We start from the raw sequence: 16,936 nt of genomic DNA on the forward strand, positions 1-16,936 counted from the left end.
GAGGATGGAACCTAGTGCCTCACGTGCTAGGCAAGCACTACTACCACTGAGCTAAAACCCCAGCCCCCACCCCTATTATTTTAAGGAATATTTTTCTTTTTAATATTACATTGTAGAAAAATTGGGAAATATGGAAAAGCACAAAGAAGAAAATAAACCATCTAAGGTTGGCTATCCACAGTTAACTATTTTTATTTTAGAATATATCATTCCAGTGTTCTTTTTAGACATGTATATTCTTTTTCCCTTTCTCCCTTCTAATAAGGGAGAAAGGGAAAAAGACTGAACAACAATAATTAAGTAATGATTTCTTTTAAAAAAAATTTTTTTTTGTAGTTGTAGATGGACACAATACATTCATTTTATTTTATTTTTTGTATGTGGTGCCAGGGATCAAACTCAGTGCATCACGCATGCTAGGCAATGCTCTACCACTGAGCCACAACCCTGGCCCCAGTAATGATTTCTTTTGTTTGAAATTTTGCTTTTTTATATATTAAATTCATATCAGTTTAGGCCATTTGTGGCTTTCTCTTTTGAAAATCAAAGACGGTTTGCTTATTGCCTATTTCTAAATGTCTTATAATTGAACAGAACTAGTAATAAAGGAAGCATAATTGCTCTATCAATAAACACTCACTGATCCTAGTGTGGTGATGTGCTCCTGTAATTCCAGTGACTTGGGAGGCTGAGGCAGGAGGATTACAAGTTCAAGGACAGCCTCAGCAACATAGTGAGGCCCTAAGTAACTTAGGAGACTCTGTCTCAAAAAGTAAAAAGAGGCTGGGGTTGGGGCTCAGTGGTAGAGCATTTGCCTAATATATGTGAAGCATTAGGTTCAATCCTCAGAACCACATAAAAAAATAAATAAAGGTATTGTGTTCATCTACAACTAAAACAATATTAAAAAAAAAAAAGTAAAAAGTTCTGGGGTTGTGGCTCAGTGCCTAAATTCCCCTGGATTCAATCCCTGGAACCCGCCCCCCCCCCCAAAAAAAAAAAGATAAAGTTAAATGTCTGAATAGATATAATACTATAAGTGAAAAAAATATAAATTAGAAAAAACTTTACAATCAAATATACAGAAGTCTTTATAAACTAGCAAAAATAACAACCATAAATCTAAAGTTGAGACAAAGAATGTGAACAAGTATTTCTCAGAATAAATACTAGTGGCTTTTAAAATTTTGTTTTATTTTTGTTTGCAGTACTAGGGATTCAACCCAGGGTCTCACACATGCTAGGCAAGTGCTGTACCACTGAACTAGATCCCCAGCCCCCTACTATGGTTTTTAAACATATGACCAGATATTCAGTCTTTTTCATAATTAAAAAATACATGTTTAAACAGGGAGGAAAATAAGTATTTTTTTACTTATTAGAATTACAAAGATACTGACCATGGTGGCACACACCTGTAATCTCAGTGGTTTGGGAGGCTGAGGCAGGAGGATCGTGAGTTCAAAGCCAACCTCAGCAATAGCGAGGCAGTAAGCAACTCAGTGAGACCCTGTCTCTAAATAAAATACAAAATGCGGCTGAGGATGTGGCTCAGTGGTTGAGTACCCCTGAGTTCAATCCTCAGTACCTCCCGCAAAAAAAAAAAAAAAAAAAAAGGAATTAGATAAAAAGTGTGAATATCATGAAAAATAAGAAAAGACTGGAAACTGTTTTAGGCCAGAAGAGACTAAGGAAACATGGTGACTAAATATAATGTGGAATCCTAGATTGGATCCTGGAACAGAAAAAGACATTGGTGAAGAAATTGATGAACTCTAAATAAAATCCAAATTTTATTAAATGCTTCAGTAATGTACTAGTGCTAATTTTTTAATTTTTACAAATGTGTAAATAGTTATATAAGATGTTAATATTAGGGCTGGAGTTATAGTTCAATGGTAGAACACTTGCCTAGAACGTGTGAGGCACTGAATTCCATCCTCAGCACCACATAAAAATAAATAAATGAAATAAAGTTATTATGTTTATGTACAACTAAAAAAATACGTTAGCATTAGGGGAAGCTGAATGAAGGATATATGGGGAATTTGTATAATTTTAAACAAGTTAATATGCTATTGAAAGTGAAAGTTGGTTCGTCTTGTTTTGGATAACAATTTGTCAGCATCTACCAGATTAAAAATGTAGAGTTTCCTCTGACCTATTCAATGCCATTTCTAATATTTTTCTCTACATGCAAATAGAGATACAAAGGTATTTTTTGCCACATAGTTTGTATTGGCAGAAGTCTAGAATTGATTTAAATATCAATAAGTAGGTGGCTGAGGAAATAAATTATAATTGAATCACACAATGGAATTCTGTGCAACTGTTAAAATGAGATAGATCTAAATGTATTGCTGTGGAATGACTCCCACCATATATTGTTAAGTGAAGAAAGCCATGAGTAGGATAGTGGACTACTGTTGTTGTTGTTTTTAAATTAAAATGGGATAGATGTAGGAATACATGCACTCCAATATATATGCACCTGCAGTGTGTAGTTGCCTCTAGAAAGGAGGGAGAATCTTGGCCATTTGTTAGAGAGTGACTTGCCTTTTCATTGTTGACCTTTCATACTATGTGCATTTTTTTTAAATCCTGTGTGTTCATTATTAACCAAAATAATTAGTCTATACAAATAAATGAAAGAAGGCAGAGTATGGTTTATCTAGAAATGGTTAGTATCTTTCTGCCTGCCAAAACCATCCTTTCTAATGTACATCCATTAGAATCTTGAAAGCAAGACTTCCTTGCTGGCTTTTAGTATAGCATGATAAATATGAATATATAAATAGAGGTTTGGAGAAATGTGTCTCTCTCTCCTTGGCCACTGAATTTTGAGGCAGACATGGCAGTTATTACTATGTGTCTCAATCAGTGTACCTTGCATTGTCCAGTGGAGCAAGCCAAGGAGACAGGAGAGATGTGGTGTCCTGAAATGGGATTTTCAAATTGCCCATGATTTCAAAATTCTATCTAAAGGTGTATTCTCAAAGAGGCTTTGAGTATTTTTTTCCATCTACCCACCCCAACAATGCCATTCCTGTTGCTGGTGTGTGCCCTTATCTCTTCTGCTGTTTCCTTCCTCATCCAAAAACAAACAAAACCAAACTATATTTCCTCTCCAATATTTTTTGAATGAAAAATTTTAAACAGAAAAAAATTGAATTGTACAATGACATCATATACTTACCACTTAGATTCTATAATTATTTGCTATATTTGCTTAATCATGCATTTAAAAAGTAAGTTGCAGATACCAGTACACTTTACCCCTAAACACTTAGGATGCATACATATAATTTACTAGAGCATATTAGATTTTTTTTAATATTTATTTTTTAGTTGTAGTGGACATAATACCTTTATTTTATTTTTATGTGGTGCTGAGGATCCAACCCAGTGCTCCCACATGCTAGGTGGGTGATCTGCCTCTGACCTGCAACCCCAGCCCAGTTTATGGGTATTTTTTTAAAGAAAAATTCATACATAGTGAAGTTATAGTTGAGTAAAACAAATGCTCAAATTTTAAGTAGTTCATTTGATGCAGGGTTTTTTTTTTTTTTTTTTTTTTTTTTTTTTTTTTGGTACTGGGGATTAAACTCAGGGGCACTCAACCACAGAGCTGCATCCCCTGCCCTATTTTGTATTTTAGTTACAGGGTCTTACTGAGCTGCTCAGCACCTCCTTGTGGTTGAGGCTGGCTCTGAAGTCTCAATCCTCCTGCCTCAGCCTCCTGAGCCGCTGGGATTACAGGCATGTACCACTGCTCCTGGTGATGCAGTTTTGATGAATGCATACACACCTGTATAACCCAAACCCCTTCAAGATATGGAAAAGTTTCCACATGTTCCTTCCCAGTTAGTCCCTTTTGCTACCCTGGTGATAATCAATGTTCTGATTATTTTCATCATTGGTTAGATAACCCTTTTGTTAAATTCACATAAATGAAATCATTAAATATGAACTCTGAGGTTTCTTTCATCATCATAATATATTTTGTTACTCATTTGTATTACTATATACATTTGTACTTCTTTCCTTTTTTGTTGCTGAGAAGTATTCCATTATGTGAACATACCACAGTGTATTTATCTATTCTCCTGTTGGTGAATTCCTGGGCTATTTACAGCTTTTGGCTAATATGACCAAAATTCCTGTGAACATCTGTAAGTCTTCTTTTGGACATATGTTTTTATTTCTTCTGGATAATTACTAGTTCATATATTTAGATTTATAATGAACTGCCAGATCTTTTCCCAAAATGGTTGTACCATCTACCACCAATCTAGGAAACACCCTTATTGGTCTTTTAAAATATATATAAACATAAACAAAGAGGATTTCTCCATCTGAATACAAGTCCTTTTTCAGATAAACATTTTTATGAATCTTTTCTCGCAGATTGTAGTTTGTGTATTTGTTTTGGTGAGCACTAGTTTTCAATTTTGATAAAGTCTAATGTATTAGATTTTTCTTTTGTTATTGCTTTATGTGTCCTAAGAAAACTTGCTCATGTGATAGCTTCATAGTTTTAGATTTATATTTATGATCTATTTTGTTTTTCCTGTTTGGTGTGAGGTAGGAATCATGGTCCTTTTTTTTTCCCCCCCCAGTATGGGTACTGAGGAATTCCAACATTATTTATCATCTATTCTCTATTAGATTGCTTTGGTATCACGATAGTTGTTTTTAGTAGTTTAAAGGGTAGGCTTTTCTTCTTGGCTTTCTTTGTTATCCAAGTATGGAGAAAGGAGAGTTATGCTTTCCTGGACTCCTAATCCCTCTACTTACATTTTGTTATATTCCGGATGTTCCCAAGTCTTGATTCAGTAAGCCCATAGAATTTTCTCTTCTTGGCAATGATTTGCAGTGACTGGATTCTCTGTTTTGTTTGGACATAGGATGAGCAATGTCCCAGTGAAGGAACGGGTGAAGGTGTCCCAGAACTGGAGGCTGGGGCGCTGCCGAGAGGGGATTCTGCTCAAGTGGAGGTGCAGGCAAGTAGCTTTTCACTCTTTAAAATCTTCCTGGGACCAGGGGCTGGGGTTGTGACTCAGAGGTAGAGCACTTGGCTAGCATGTGTGAAGCACTGGGTTCAATTCTCAGCACCGCATATAAATAAATGAATAACATAAAGGACCATCAATGGCTAAAGAAATATTAAAAAAAAAAAATCTTCCTGGGACCAAAGATCATAATGAAAACTAAAATGTCATGGGGACTATCTTGGGTGCGATGGCACTGGTGATACTTTAAATACCACAAAGGGTGCAGCAGAGGGACAACTTATTTTCACATTTAAAAAAGGATTATAAAAAATGTACTTTGTTTACAAATGCCATATTTTATAAAAAATAAATGTTTATTGTAGAGGTTTGAAAAATAATTTAAAAAATATAAAAAATAAAATAAAAATTACCTCTAATTCTACCATGCAGAGGGGACCTCTATTAAATTTACTTCATCAAAAGGCATAAATGAAGGGGCCGGGGTTGTGGCTCAGCAGTAGAGCACTCGCCTAGCACATGCGAGGCCCTGAGTTCGATCCTCAGCACCAAATAAATAAATAAGTAAATAAATAAATAAGACAAAGGTATTGTGTCCAACTAAAAAATAAATATTAAAAAAAAGGTATAAATGAAGTCAGTGCTCCAGTCTATCTTGTTTTACAATTATTTTCTTTAAATCTTTCGTTTTAGGGAGTTACTTCTTCACTCTTGGCTTCCTTTAACATTCTCCTGCACTTTTTAATTTAATTTAATTTTAAGTGTAGGAATCAAACCCTGGGCCTTGTGTATCCCAGGCAAGTGCTCTGCCACAGAGCTACATCCCTAGATCCAACTCCTCTTTATTATTAAGAGGCAAAAATAGTATCTAAATGATTGGATGTATATGTTACAGGAGGTAGAACTTAGAAAAGGTGCCCGAAAATTTAGATGGTGGCTGTGCCACTGTTAATGTCACAAATTTTATGCTCTGTCAGCATAAATTATTTTATAGTTATTATTTGATTGCCTGCCAAAAAAGTGCTTCTTGTTGGTTGGTGGCAACGGGTAGGAAATGGCATCAGTCCTCATTCTGGACTGACCTTTCCCTGTGCTGATAGATGCAGGTAGGCTTTGGTATCTGATGACCTTCTCCTTTGCTTGGTATCCACTGGTTTCACTGGTATCAGTTGCTGTGACTTATATGTTAGTGGTGATGGTCAAGAAGCTATGGGAGATGAAGGACTTATCCTTTGCTTCCCACTTGTGTCTTTTGACTCTCCCTACTCCAACCATACTTAATACCAAAGAATATGCTGGGCATGGTAGCACATGCCTGTATTACCAGCAGTTCTGGAGTCGGCTGCAGGAGGATCTCAATTTCAAGGTAAACCTTAGCAATTTAGTGAGACCCTGTCTCAAAAAAAAAGGCTGGGGATATAGCTCAGTGGTAGAGCACCCCTGGGTTCTGTTTCCAGTACTGAAAAACAAAATAAAACAACAATAAAAAGAAACCTCAGAGAGTAGAGTTTATTTCTCTATCAATGTTTTGTCCCTGACATTGTCTTTTTGGGCTAGATTCCAGTAGTTTGGCAAATAAACACATAGGATAGTTACCAGGCTGCCCTGGGATTCTCCACTGTTCACCTGGCATGAACCTGGTTTCTTGTCCTAGGCAAATGCTGTTTACCAGATGGCTCTAAAGCGCATGAATTCCAGCCCCCTCTGTTTGCTGCCTACTTGAGTGGGCCACACACTCATATGAAGGATATTGAAGAGGAATGTGCATAATGAATGAGAATGCAAGCATTTATACACAGTCTACACATGTTCCATGTAATATATGCACACCCTTGTAAAATCCCTCATGAGCAGAAACTAAGTTACTACAAAGTCCAAGCTGCATTTAATGGCCCGTCAAGTCAATTTGCAGAACTTTTCCACATTCCCATGACGCTTGTTTTAAGGAACCTGGGGAAGAAACAGCCCAGTTTGCTCAGACCGGCTTGGCAGTGGGAGATGATGTCTGTACATGGGGTTGACTCAGATGTCCCTGTGCTTTTCTTGGGACCTGGTAGCTCTAGGACCTCAAGGTAGGATAGGACAGGTGGTATATCTACCTTGGCAAAGGCTTTAGTTTCCACCAGAAAACCTAGTATCTGGCAGAGTCTTCTTTTTTCTTAAGGCTCACTCTGTGCCATGAGACTGGCCTGTGGCTTCTAACCTTTCTTCCTCCTACAGATTGGAAAGGAACTCTAGCTATTTGTGGATTTCTTTCATCAGATGCTATGAAAACTGACTTTCTTTATGGCCCCTGAACTGTAGCAGACCTCTGTAGCTGTTTCTCTATCACCACATTTATCCTTCAATTTAGCAATATAGATATCCTCGGAGGATCAAACATGTATCAATACATTAGCATCCTTTCCTGAATGGCTTTATTCCTTTCGCTTATAAAATTGCTTTCACTGGGGCTTCTTGGGGCTCATTCTTCTCCTTTCTTCATGACACCCTATCTCACCTATTAGGAAAGGGGTATATGTGGAAGTCTTGGAGCCTTGGAACCTTTAGTCTTGGAACCTTTAGCACTTACACATCAGTAAGGATGCAGGATGAAAGTTACTTGACTTGTCTGGAAGAGCTTTTGACTCTACCTACTCCTTAACCTTTTAATCTTTTTTTTTTTTTTAATATTTTTTAGTTGTTGATGTGCCTTTGTTTATTTATTTTTTAATTTATTTGTGGTGCTGAGGATCGAACCCAGAGCCTCACACATGCTAGGCAAGCACTCTACCCTAAGCCACAACTCCAGTCCTAACCTTTTAATCTTATAAGCTCTACTTACTCATGAAAAACCAAGGTAGCCAGTTATTCAGATATTAAGCATTCTCTAATTAAAAGAGAGATTTAGTTGGTCTTGCAATTTTGACTCTTTTAGAAAGTCCAAAAAGGGTTGGTAGAGTGTTTGCCTAACATGTGTAGGCCCTAGGTTTGATCCTCAGTGCTACAAAGAAGAAAAAAAAAAAAAAAAAACAAGGTCCAAATATTAGGTCACCACAAAGCTCACTCTGATTTTCTATGGGTAGCCAAGGGCTGGCAGTTTTGATATGGGGATTAAGGTGTGAACTGTTAGCTTTGCAAGCTGTCCTTGGTAGATTGGGGATTGGTCTCTAAAAAATTGGGAAGTCAGGTTTTCTTGATGTATCTTGGTGAGTTGTAAATGTTCTCTTCCATCTCTGTAGTCAGATGCCCTGGATGCAGCTAGAGGATGATTCTCTGTACATATCCCAAGCTAATTTCATCCTGGCCTACAAGTTCCGCCCAGATGGTGCCAGCTTGAATCGTCGGCCCTTGGGAGTCTTCGCTGGGCATGATGAGGATGTTTGTCACTTTGTGCTGGCCAACTCACATATTATCAGTGCAGGAGGGTAAGTGCTGCAAGTTTCTCCTTCCACCCTCTTCTGTAGTGTTCTTTGAGGGACTTGTGTCTGTTTCTGACTTCCCCACCACAACTCCAAAGGGACGAGAAGGAGTACTAGAAGGGCTGGTGGTTTTTTTCCATTTAAAGCAGAGTTTTACCAAAAGCAGTTAATAGGGTTAGCTGGAGAAGGAAAACAGGAAGAGCCTTTAATGCAGAGTGAAGCTGGTTTTGATACTTGCCAGGGTGAAATTTATTTTAGTCCTAGTTCTGTTCAGCCCTAAGAGTGCTGAAGATGTAAAGGTACCTAGAAGCTCAGCATCTTTTGGACCAAATTGCTTAACACTTAGCAAGTTTGGAGTCACTGGAGACTTGGGCTGTTTTTGTAGATTTATTCTCTTCCTATGGAGAGAATAATTGACTCTTGGGGATGTTCTCCTTATTTCTGTCCTAGAGATGGGAAGATTGGTGTCCATAAGATTCACAGCACCTTCACTGTCAAGTACTCAGCTCATGAACAGGAGGTGAATTGTGTGGACTGCAAGGGGGGCATCATTGTGAGTGGCTCCAGGGACAGGACGGCCAAGGTGAGGTGGTCTCCCCTTTATGTACTGTTATTCCCTCCTGTCTATAGGGAGTGTGGTGGGATTGGCTGAGAGTACTGGATGGGGGCAGGGGAGAAACAACACAATAAAGAACTCACTTATGTTTCTCTGGTGCACAGTTTGCCATGCCAGGCTGTGTCCTTGCCAGCTGGACTAGGAAAGGAGTGGACAGTGGCTGGGAAGCTTGCCACTCACTTGAAATGTGGCGTGAACTCAAAAACAGAGGGCCTGGCCAGCTTTTCCTCTTTGAGCTGAGTTTCCTCAAGTTTATGGGTTGAGTTCTAACCCCAATATTTTATTTTAAAATCTCCCTTCTTTTGCTTCTCTCTATTTAGGGAGATTAATTTTTCACCACCTTGTTTATAAGCAATCAGGATGATAATTAAAATATGTTTTTACTGCTTTTCTGGAGAGTGATGTGGTCAGTAAGCAGTGGAGATGATGAGAGAAAAGAGTGTTGTTTGTTGTGTCATTGTCGAAATGCCTGGTCCCCAGCCATCCACCAATGCATAAAAGAATGAGGCTGATAAACAGTGTGACCTTTGCTTTATGAACCCATCTCATCCATATCTAGGTCAAATAGGCTCATACTCATGAGACAGAAAAGTTCTCCATGCCTACATCCAGCAGTCCTAGCCAGGAAACAGGCCTGGTTCTTTGAGGCTGCTGTAGGAACTTTGCTGATAATTAAGTTGGTGGTACAGGAGGCCCAGGAGTATCTTGCTTATCTATTTTATAGTATCTAGAGGCTCCAGAGTGCTAACAGGAGCAAAATGTTTGCTGGTGTCAGCAAATGGGCCACTAAGTCATACAGAGAGGGAAGTTGCAGTTTTTACTCAATAATGTTTCTGATTCTGTGTACCCTCTGCTGTTTACTTCTTTGTGTTGCTAATTTATGTAAAAAGAAGAGATTAATATGTTCTCTCTCTTTGCTGTTTTTTGCCTTACATTTTGATTTAGTCAGAAAGAATGCACACCAATACAGGAAACCTGGGAAAAATCACACAAATATTTTAAAGCAATTAGGCAAACTGATTTTCCTGTCATTTGCTTCTTCCCCTGCCTCATATTTATTTCATATTTCTGATTGGTCACTGTATTTGTAGCATTTTTTGTAAAGATATTGGCCTTAACTTGTCATACTGCTCAAAAGTAAATTTGCATAGAAACATTTTGTGGCATATATGACCTAGATATTTCTATCTCATTCTGGCATCTTCCTGTCTTGACTGCAGGCTTCTTCCAGTTCCTCCTTTTTAATGACATCTCTTTTTCTGTGGTGTGACACCCAGGGCAGTATAAACCTGAGCTTTGTGACCAAGTGAAGCAATCTGAGGGTTGGAGAATAATATCAACTTTATGTGGGTTATTTGGTTCATTTCATATATAAGTACTAAATCAGTCCTATTTAGTGGCTTAGATTTTTTTTTTTAATATTTATGTTTTAGTTGTAGTTGGACACAGTATCTTTATGTTATTTATTTATTTTTATGTGGTGCTAAGGATCGAACCCAGGGCCTCACACATACTAGACGAGCGCTCTACGGCTGAGCCATAACCCCAGCCCAGTGACTTAATTTTTAAAAAATATTTAAAATAGGTACTTTCTCCTTTTAAAATTGCAACACAGTTCACCCTCTTCCTTTTCAGAATTTCTTATGGGTCACTGACAGAACTCTCTTCTCTGATTCTTCTTTATCTCCTGAAAGGTGGTTGGCTCTTTGGGGGGTTCCCAAATGCTCTCCCAGCCAATTCATCTTTTCTGGCTTTCTGGATGCTACTTGGGTTTTCCTCCTTTTTCTTGTTGTCTTTACATTCAGCCACCTTTCTTTTCCTAGCCCAAATTTGTCTGTAATTAACTCTCCATTTCTTTTCAGTGGCATCTGCAATTCTATAGCTATTTCTTCAGACTTCTAATGTACCTAAACCTACATAGGAATTTATAAGTGATGTTTGCCTATAAACCACTATAGATTATTTTTGGGGAGTTCCCCAAATATATACTGTCTTTTAGGAAAGAGAAAATTGTTTTATGGGGTTAAGGAGACAGAAACATTCTCTTTGCAAGATTTCTGAGCTGGGAACTGCCCAGAGAGCCTTCTTCCTTCTCTGTTTCCCAGTTTCAGATTTTCTTTGACTTAATTTGGATTGCTTCTCTGGGCTTTAGTAGGGCCAGTTTTGTCCCAAATGTCAACAAATTGTAGCCTATGTTTTTGGTGCCTGGGCTGGTACTGATCATCTTTCCATTTCCTCTTATTTTTCTGTTGTTTGATTCATCATTATGAGTGCGTACTATATGTGAGACTTGGTGCACCAGGCACCCAAGGTCTTCAAAGGTGAGGAAGAGGCAGCTTCTGGGCTCAAACATGTACACTTGTCCCTGAAACTGATGGGAAGAGGCCAAGACTATGAAGTATAAGGCTCTTAGGAAGGACCTGAAAGTTCAGAGGAAGGAGAGAACACACTGGATAAGAAGGGGGAACTTTAAGAAGGAGGGAGCACTTGATCTGTTTTTTAAAATCTGATTTTAGTCATTTTTCAAAGCATAGGTTTGCTTATTTTCTGATGATGTATTGATTCATTTTTCTCATTTTATCCTTTAGGGTAAATTTTCCCCCTTATAATTCTGTTCATAATATATTTTGGATACCCAGCATACTCTGCTGTATTTACTCTAATTTTTATTAGACATTATAGTCATACATAATTTGGCTTATTTTTTTTTTCTTTTTGTTGTAGTTGGACACAATACTTTTATTTATTTATTTATTTGTGGTGCTGAGGATTGAACCCAGGGACTTACACATGCTAGGCAAACTCTACCACTGAGCCACAACCCCAGCCCAATTGGACTTATTTTGAAAAATTCATAAATGCATATGGCATAATTTGCTCCATTTCAATCCCCAGTACTATCCCTCTCTCCTGTATCTACTCTATTTTATAAGGGTGTTCTTTTTTTTTGGGGGGGGGGGTACTAGGAATTGAACTCAAGGGCCACTTGACCATAAGCCATATCCCTAACCCTACTTTGTATTTTATCTAGAGACAGGGTCTCACTGAGTTGCTTAGTGCCTTGCCACTGCTGAAGCTGGCTTTGAACTCATGATCCTCCTGTCTCAGTCTCCTGTGCCACTGGAATTATAGGTGTGTGCCACTGTGCCCAGTAGGGTTTTCATAATATTACAAATTATTCATGTTTTCTTTAATGGCTTTAACATGAACAAAGCATCATTTACTTACCACTTTTTTTCTAGTGGGTGAATGTTTGCACCGATTTTTTTCCTGGATCCAAGGACCTTGTAATAAGAATCACCTTCACTGAATGCCTGATATATTGGTCAAATATTATGAGAGGTGATTTATGCTTATCTTCACTTTTCCACAATACAACCTGAGAGAAGGGATAATTTTCCATTTGATATATGAAGAAACTGAGGCTAAAATGTTATGAAATATCCCTAAGATCAAAGATAATAAGTAACAACTAGGGTTCAAACCCAGATTGGTTGGATTCTAAAGTCTGTACATGCTTTTCCTTTTTTTCTTTTTAAATATTTAGTTTTTAGTTATAGGTGGGCACAATATCTTTATTTTACTTTTATGTGGTGCTGAGGATCAAACCTGGTGCCTTACGCATGGTAGATGAGCACTCTATATCTGAGCTACAACCTCAGCCCTATACATGCTTTTTCTACAACCACAGACTAAAGGGAATATTTTACCATTTAGATTTTTCTTTGTTTTAGGATTATTTTATTAGGATAGATTCTCAGCATTAGAATTCCTGAGTCAAAAGACTTTGGTCATTCTTGCTGCACCTAATCTGCTTTTTAAAGGGCTTTATAAATGTCCATTCACCCTTAGTTTTTTCCAGGTTGGGTCTGTTTTGAATCTGGCCATTGAGGGTGAAGATATGACCAGCATACTGTGTCTGCTCCTTGTCCTTCAGGTACCAGGATACTCATGTTTGCTGAAGGATGCTCTGCTGCTGTGGCAGGCTGGGAGGGTCACTTTCCCAAAGTTATACTTGGAATTAGCAACATGCTTCCTGAGCCACTCCCAGAGACTAGGAACCTTGTTCTGTGGTTCACAGAATCTAGGAATCTACCAATCTTCTCTGTGGAGTGCACTAGTGAATTTGGGCTTAGGCTGTCCCCAGAGATTTTTGTAAATTAGAGTTCTTAGTGCCCACCCCCACAAACAAGAACTTGCCTCCCAGGGTATTTGTTTATAGCAGGGAAAAGTCAAAGCTATCTTCTAAGATGGAGCAGTCTAACGGAGGAAGACAGAAGTACATCTAGTTATTGTCAAGGGACTGATAGAGTCCAAAGAATAAGCTGGAATTCTGGCATTCCAGGGAAGATTATGGTATTTACCTTTTTGCTTGTTTGTTTGTTTGTTTTTTCTTCCCCCTCATTTAGGATCTTCTTGTTAAATTTGTTTTTTTACCCCAGTGTTGGGAAAAGTTATACATCACCCCACCCCCAACTCCCATCACACAGAGAAACTCTAAGAAACACTTTCTCCTTTTATAGGGAAGAGATACCATGTGACCCTAAAGCAGAACCACCCCCACTCCATCACCTACCCCTTAAACTGAAGGAATGTTTCCTTGAAGTTCTTCCATCTAAGGTCCTGCCTGCATTGGGTGTGTTCCTCTTATAGCACTGCGGGAACCTTGAGAGGTCATTGATCCATCTGGCTGCCTTGGGATCTCCTCTGGGGACAGCCCCTACATTTGAGGTTTCCTTTCTGTTTGGTTAGAGGCTTATGTTCCTGTGTGTGTCATCTTGGGTAGGGTGAGGTGAAGGGGGAGATTTCTAAATGCACTGGCTGCCAAGAGGGCTCTGTGAGTGTCGATTAGAGTTAAGCCCAGAGTGGCTGCTAATGTACATTCCTGACTGATAGGGACCAGATAATGTGCTTCAAGCAATATTTTTAACCTGTAGGAGATATGGAAGCTTAAGAGAGCTGAGCTTTTCTGCTACTTTTGGTGACACTAGGTGCTAAATGCCCTGCTGACATGAATAGCATTGGATCCTGGGCATTATGAACAAACAACAACATACCACCTTCCTGCTTTGAAGACTCTCTTCTTCCATTCTCTCCTTCCCTGCAGTTTTCTTTTTACTCTTCTAACTATTCATGTCTTCCCTTACCGCATCTTGATATTCCTTCCTCTCCTACTTGCCCAAAGTAAATTTTTGGTGAGAGATAGGAGAAAAAAAAAAACACAAACATTGGGTGGGGGCATTGCTGAGAGGGGCAAGCCTCATCTTCCCACCCCTTTCTAGTCAAGTCTCAACTGAGGAATGTGGAACTTCTAATTCCCTGGTATAAAATTGGCTGGTATGTGAAGGTTCTTAAGCAGAAGTAAAAGAGGGTGGTTAGAACTGGGAGTTAGAGTCTGTCTGGGTAGTAGGTAAGCTAGAGGCTGGAGAGGCTCCTCTGCTGATACCCTGAACTCTGTGTGTACAGGACAGAAAGGATTCTCCATTTCCCTACCATCCTATGTACAGTCATCCCCACCTGCTATACCTTATCTCTCCTTTAATCCCAGGCAATGCCAATGAGAACATCTCCTTTCCTGTTTCCAGGTATGGCCTTTGGCCTCAGGCCGACTGGGGCAGTGCTTACACACCATCCAGACTGAAGACAGAGTTTGGTCCATTGCTATCAGCCCATTGCTCAGGTAAGGGACATTTTTTGGTGTAATTTTTTCATATAATAATGCTTTTGCTTTACTATTTACTAGGTCAGATGAGCTAGAAAATCTTCTAGCTGTGCATTCTAGGTTGCTTTGAGCCACTCTCTTGAAGATTTTTTAATTCTCCAGAGACTTGAGGTTTTTAAGCCCTTTCATATATTCATGGGATTGAGATAACCTTCCAGGAGCTAATTTCCTAAGCACCTAACCTCAGAAATATTAAGGAAAAAACACCATATTGGAATGTAATTAAGAGTCCAGCTGTAACCAGAGGTGTTCTTTCCAGAGCAGATGCCCTCTGGGATTCCTCCAAAGCAAAGGCCTCTCAGCATCCCTGGAAAGTGACAGCAGCATCTAGTCTGCTGTCATGACTCACATTTCTGCTTTATTCCTTCTGGAAAATGTCCTCTGGCTTATCCCTTGTAGGTTTGAATTGTCAGGAGAGGCTTGGGACCTGTATCCTACTGGACCCTCACCCAAAGATAAATAGATGTGAAGAAACAGAAACTGGAAATGTAGAAGTGTAACATTTTTTATGATGGTTTTACCCTACCCCTTAAACAAGTGATCTTTGTGTCCTGACTTCTGGTTTCCCCCCACCCCACAAGTACTGGGGATTGAACCCAGGAGCACTTTACCATTGAGTTAAATCCCCAACCTGTTTTCATTTTTTGAGATAGGGTCTTGCTAAGTTGTTTAGGACCTTACTGTTACTAAAACTGGCCTCAAATTTGCAATACTCTTGCCTCAGCCTCCTGAGTTGCTAGGATTACAGGTGTACACCACTATGCCCAGCTTGACTTCTGCTTTCTCAGCTCTCTTGAACTAAGTCAGGGTCTCTGTCCTCCCCAGCCAGGGTACACTGCCTCTCTCCTGTACCTTTTAAATCACAGTAGTTCCTAGAATCTTTCCCATCTTTGTCCTTCACTCCACACCTGCATGGAATTGGGAAAGCTGGAGGACTGTCACCCTCCAGCACTGGGTTCAGTCAGTCACTTGTTTTATGAGTGAGTTAGTCCCCCCTTTCCTCAGCCCCTTTCAACCTCTTTTTCCTCACCCCATAGAGCCTGTACCCCTCCTCCTGCTCTCTTCTACAACTCCCTTTCAAACTTTTTTCTTCCTAAGAATTAGAGCCGATTAGCCACGTCATTAATTCTTCAATTTGACGGCTGATATAGCAGGACCTGAAACACATTGCTGACCCCAGAAAATGGAGACCCCATTCCTTAGCATATTGACGATGGGAGAAGTTAATTAAAATTCCACAGAGCAGAGGTGTCGGCTAACCTATAAACCTGTCGCTGTTCAGAACAAATCATTCCAGCAATCCTAGGAAAGAGGGAAGGAAGACTAGTGGGGAGTGGAGAGGCTAAGTGTGTGGGAGTGGAGGTGGAAAATGGAGCCATCCAGCTTTGTCTCCTCCTCTGTTTCTCCCTCATACTGCCCTTCTTAAAGTCCATTAGCAAGGTGCAGGTCTCGATGGGCTAGATATTATATATAAGACTAAGACAAGGCAGGACAGTGTATGGGAGGTGACAGGTATGCTAGAGACTTTGCCTAGTAGTTGCCTATGGACTTTTGCTGGCTTCAGAAAATGAGGGTGGGTGGGTGGTGGAGGAAGTGCTTCAGGTCCATGTGTTTCCTGCATGTAGATCGAGGCCAGAGAGCACAGATAGGCTCTCCCCTGTTCCCCCAATCCCAGAGTCCCCTACTGCAGCCACCTCCTCTGGAATGTGTTAGGCTACCTCTTAATAGAAGAGAGCACAATACCCATTTCAGATGATGCCAATAAAAGAGATGTCAAGAAGCTTTTGAGATCCAATAAACTAAGTTTAGGTTTTGGGCACAACTTGGAAACTGGCTTTGGGGAAGGACCTAGGTATATGATATTCCTACTGCTATGTGACTGCTGCCATTCCCTGCAGCTGACAGTTCCTTCCTAGTCATCTGCTTTGTGCAGACCCTCAACTAAGTCCTTGCTGCGTTTCATTTTTAGTGAAGTTCTGGGCTTGTGTTTTCTTCCCAATCTTCAGAATCTTCTTAGTGTATTTTCTTGGCCCTGGGTGGTTCTTTTGCTCACAGTTAGCTGTTTGGCTGCTGACTTAGTTGTTTTTTTTTTGGTATAGGGATTGAATCCAGGGGCGCTTAACCACTCAGCTACATCCCCAGCCCCTTTTTTTTATATTTTATTAGAGACAGGGTCTTGCTGATT

The 16,936-nt window shown here is 39.5% G+C and overlaps 1 protein-coding gene across 1 annotated transcript in view; it reads left to right on the forward strand.

The window, feature by feature from the left end:
* Positions 1 to 16,936, forward strand: part of Fbxw4 (F-box and WD repeat domain containing 4) — an 86,831-nt gene that overhangs the window by 15,643 nt on the left and 54,252 nt on the right. Inside the window, exons 2-5 of the mRNA XM_027929979.2 lie at positions 4,908 to 5,003; positions 8,234 to 8,419; positions 8,864 to 8,996; positions 14,615 to 14,709. Of these exons, the coding sequence (XP_027785780.2) occupies positions 4,908 to 5,003; positions 8,234 to 8,419; positions 8,864 to 8,996; positions 14,615 to 14,709 (510 nt within the window). The remainder of the gene's footprint in view (positions 1 to 4,907; positions 5,004 to 8,233; positions 8,420 to 8,863; positions 8,997 to 14,614; positions 14,710 to 16,936) is intronic.

Source organism: Marmota flaviventris, chromosome 4 (genome assembly GCF_047511675.1).
Source record: "Marmota flaviventris isolate mMarFla1 chromosome 4, mMarFla1.hap1, whole genome shotgun sequence".
Taxonomy (NCBI): domain Eukaryota; kingdom Metazoa; phylum Chordata; class Mammalia; order Rodentia; family Sciuridae; genus Marmota; species Marmota flaviventris.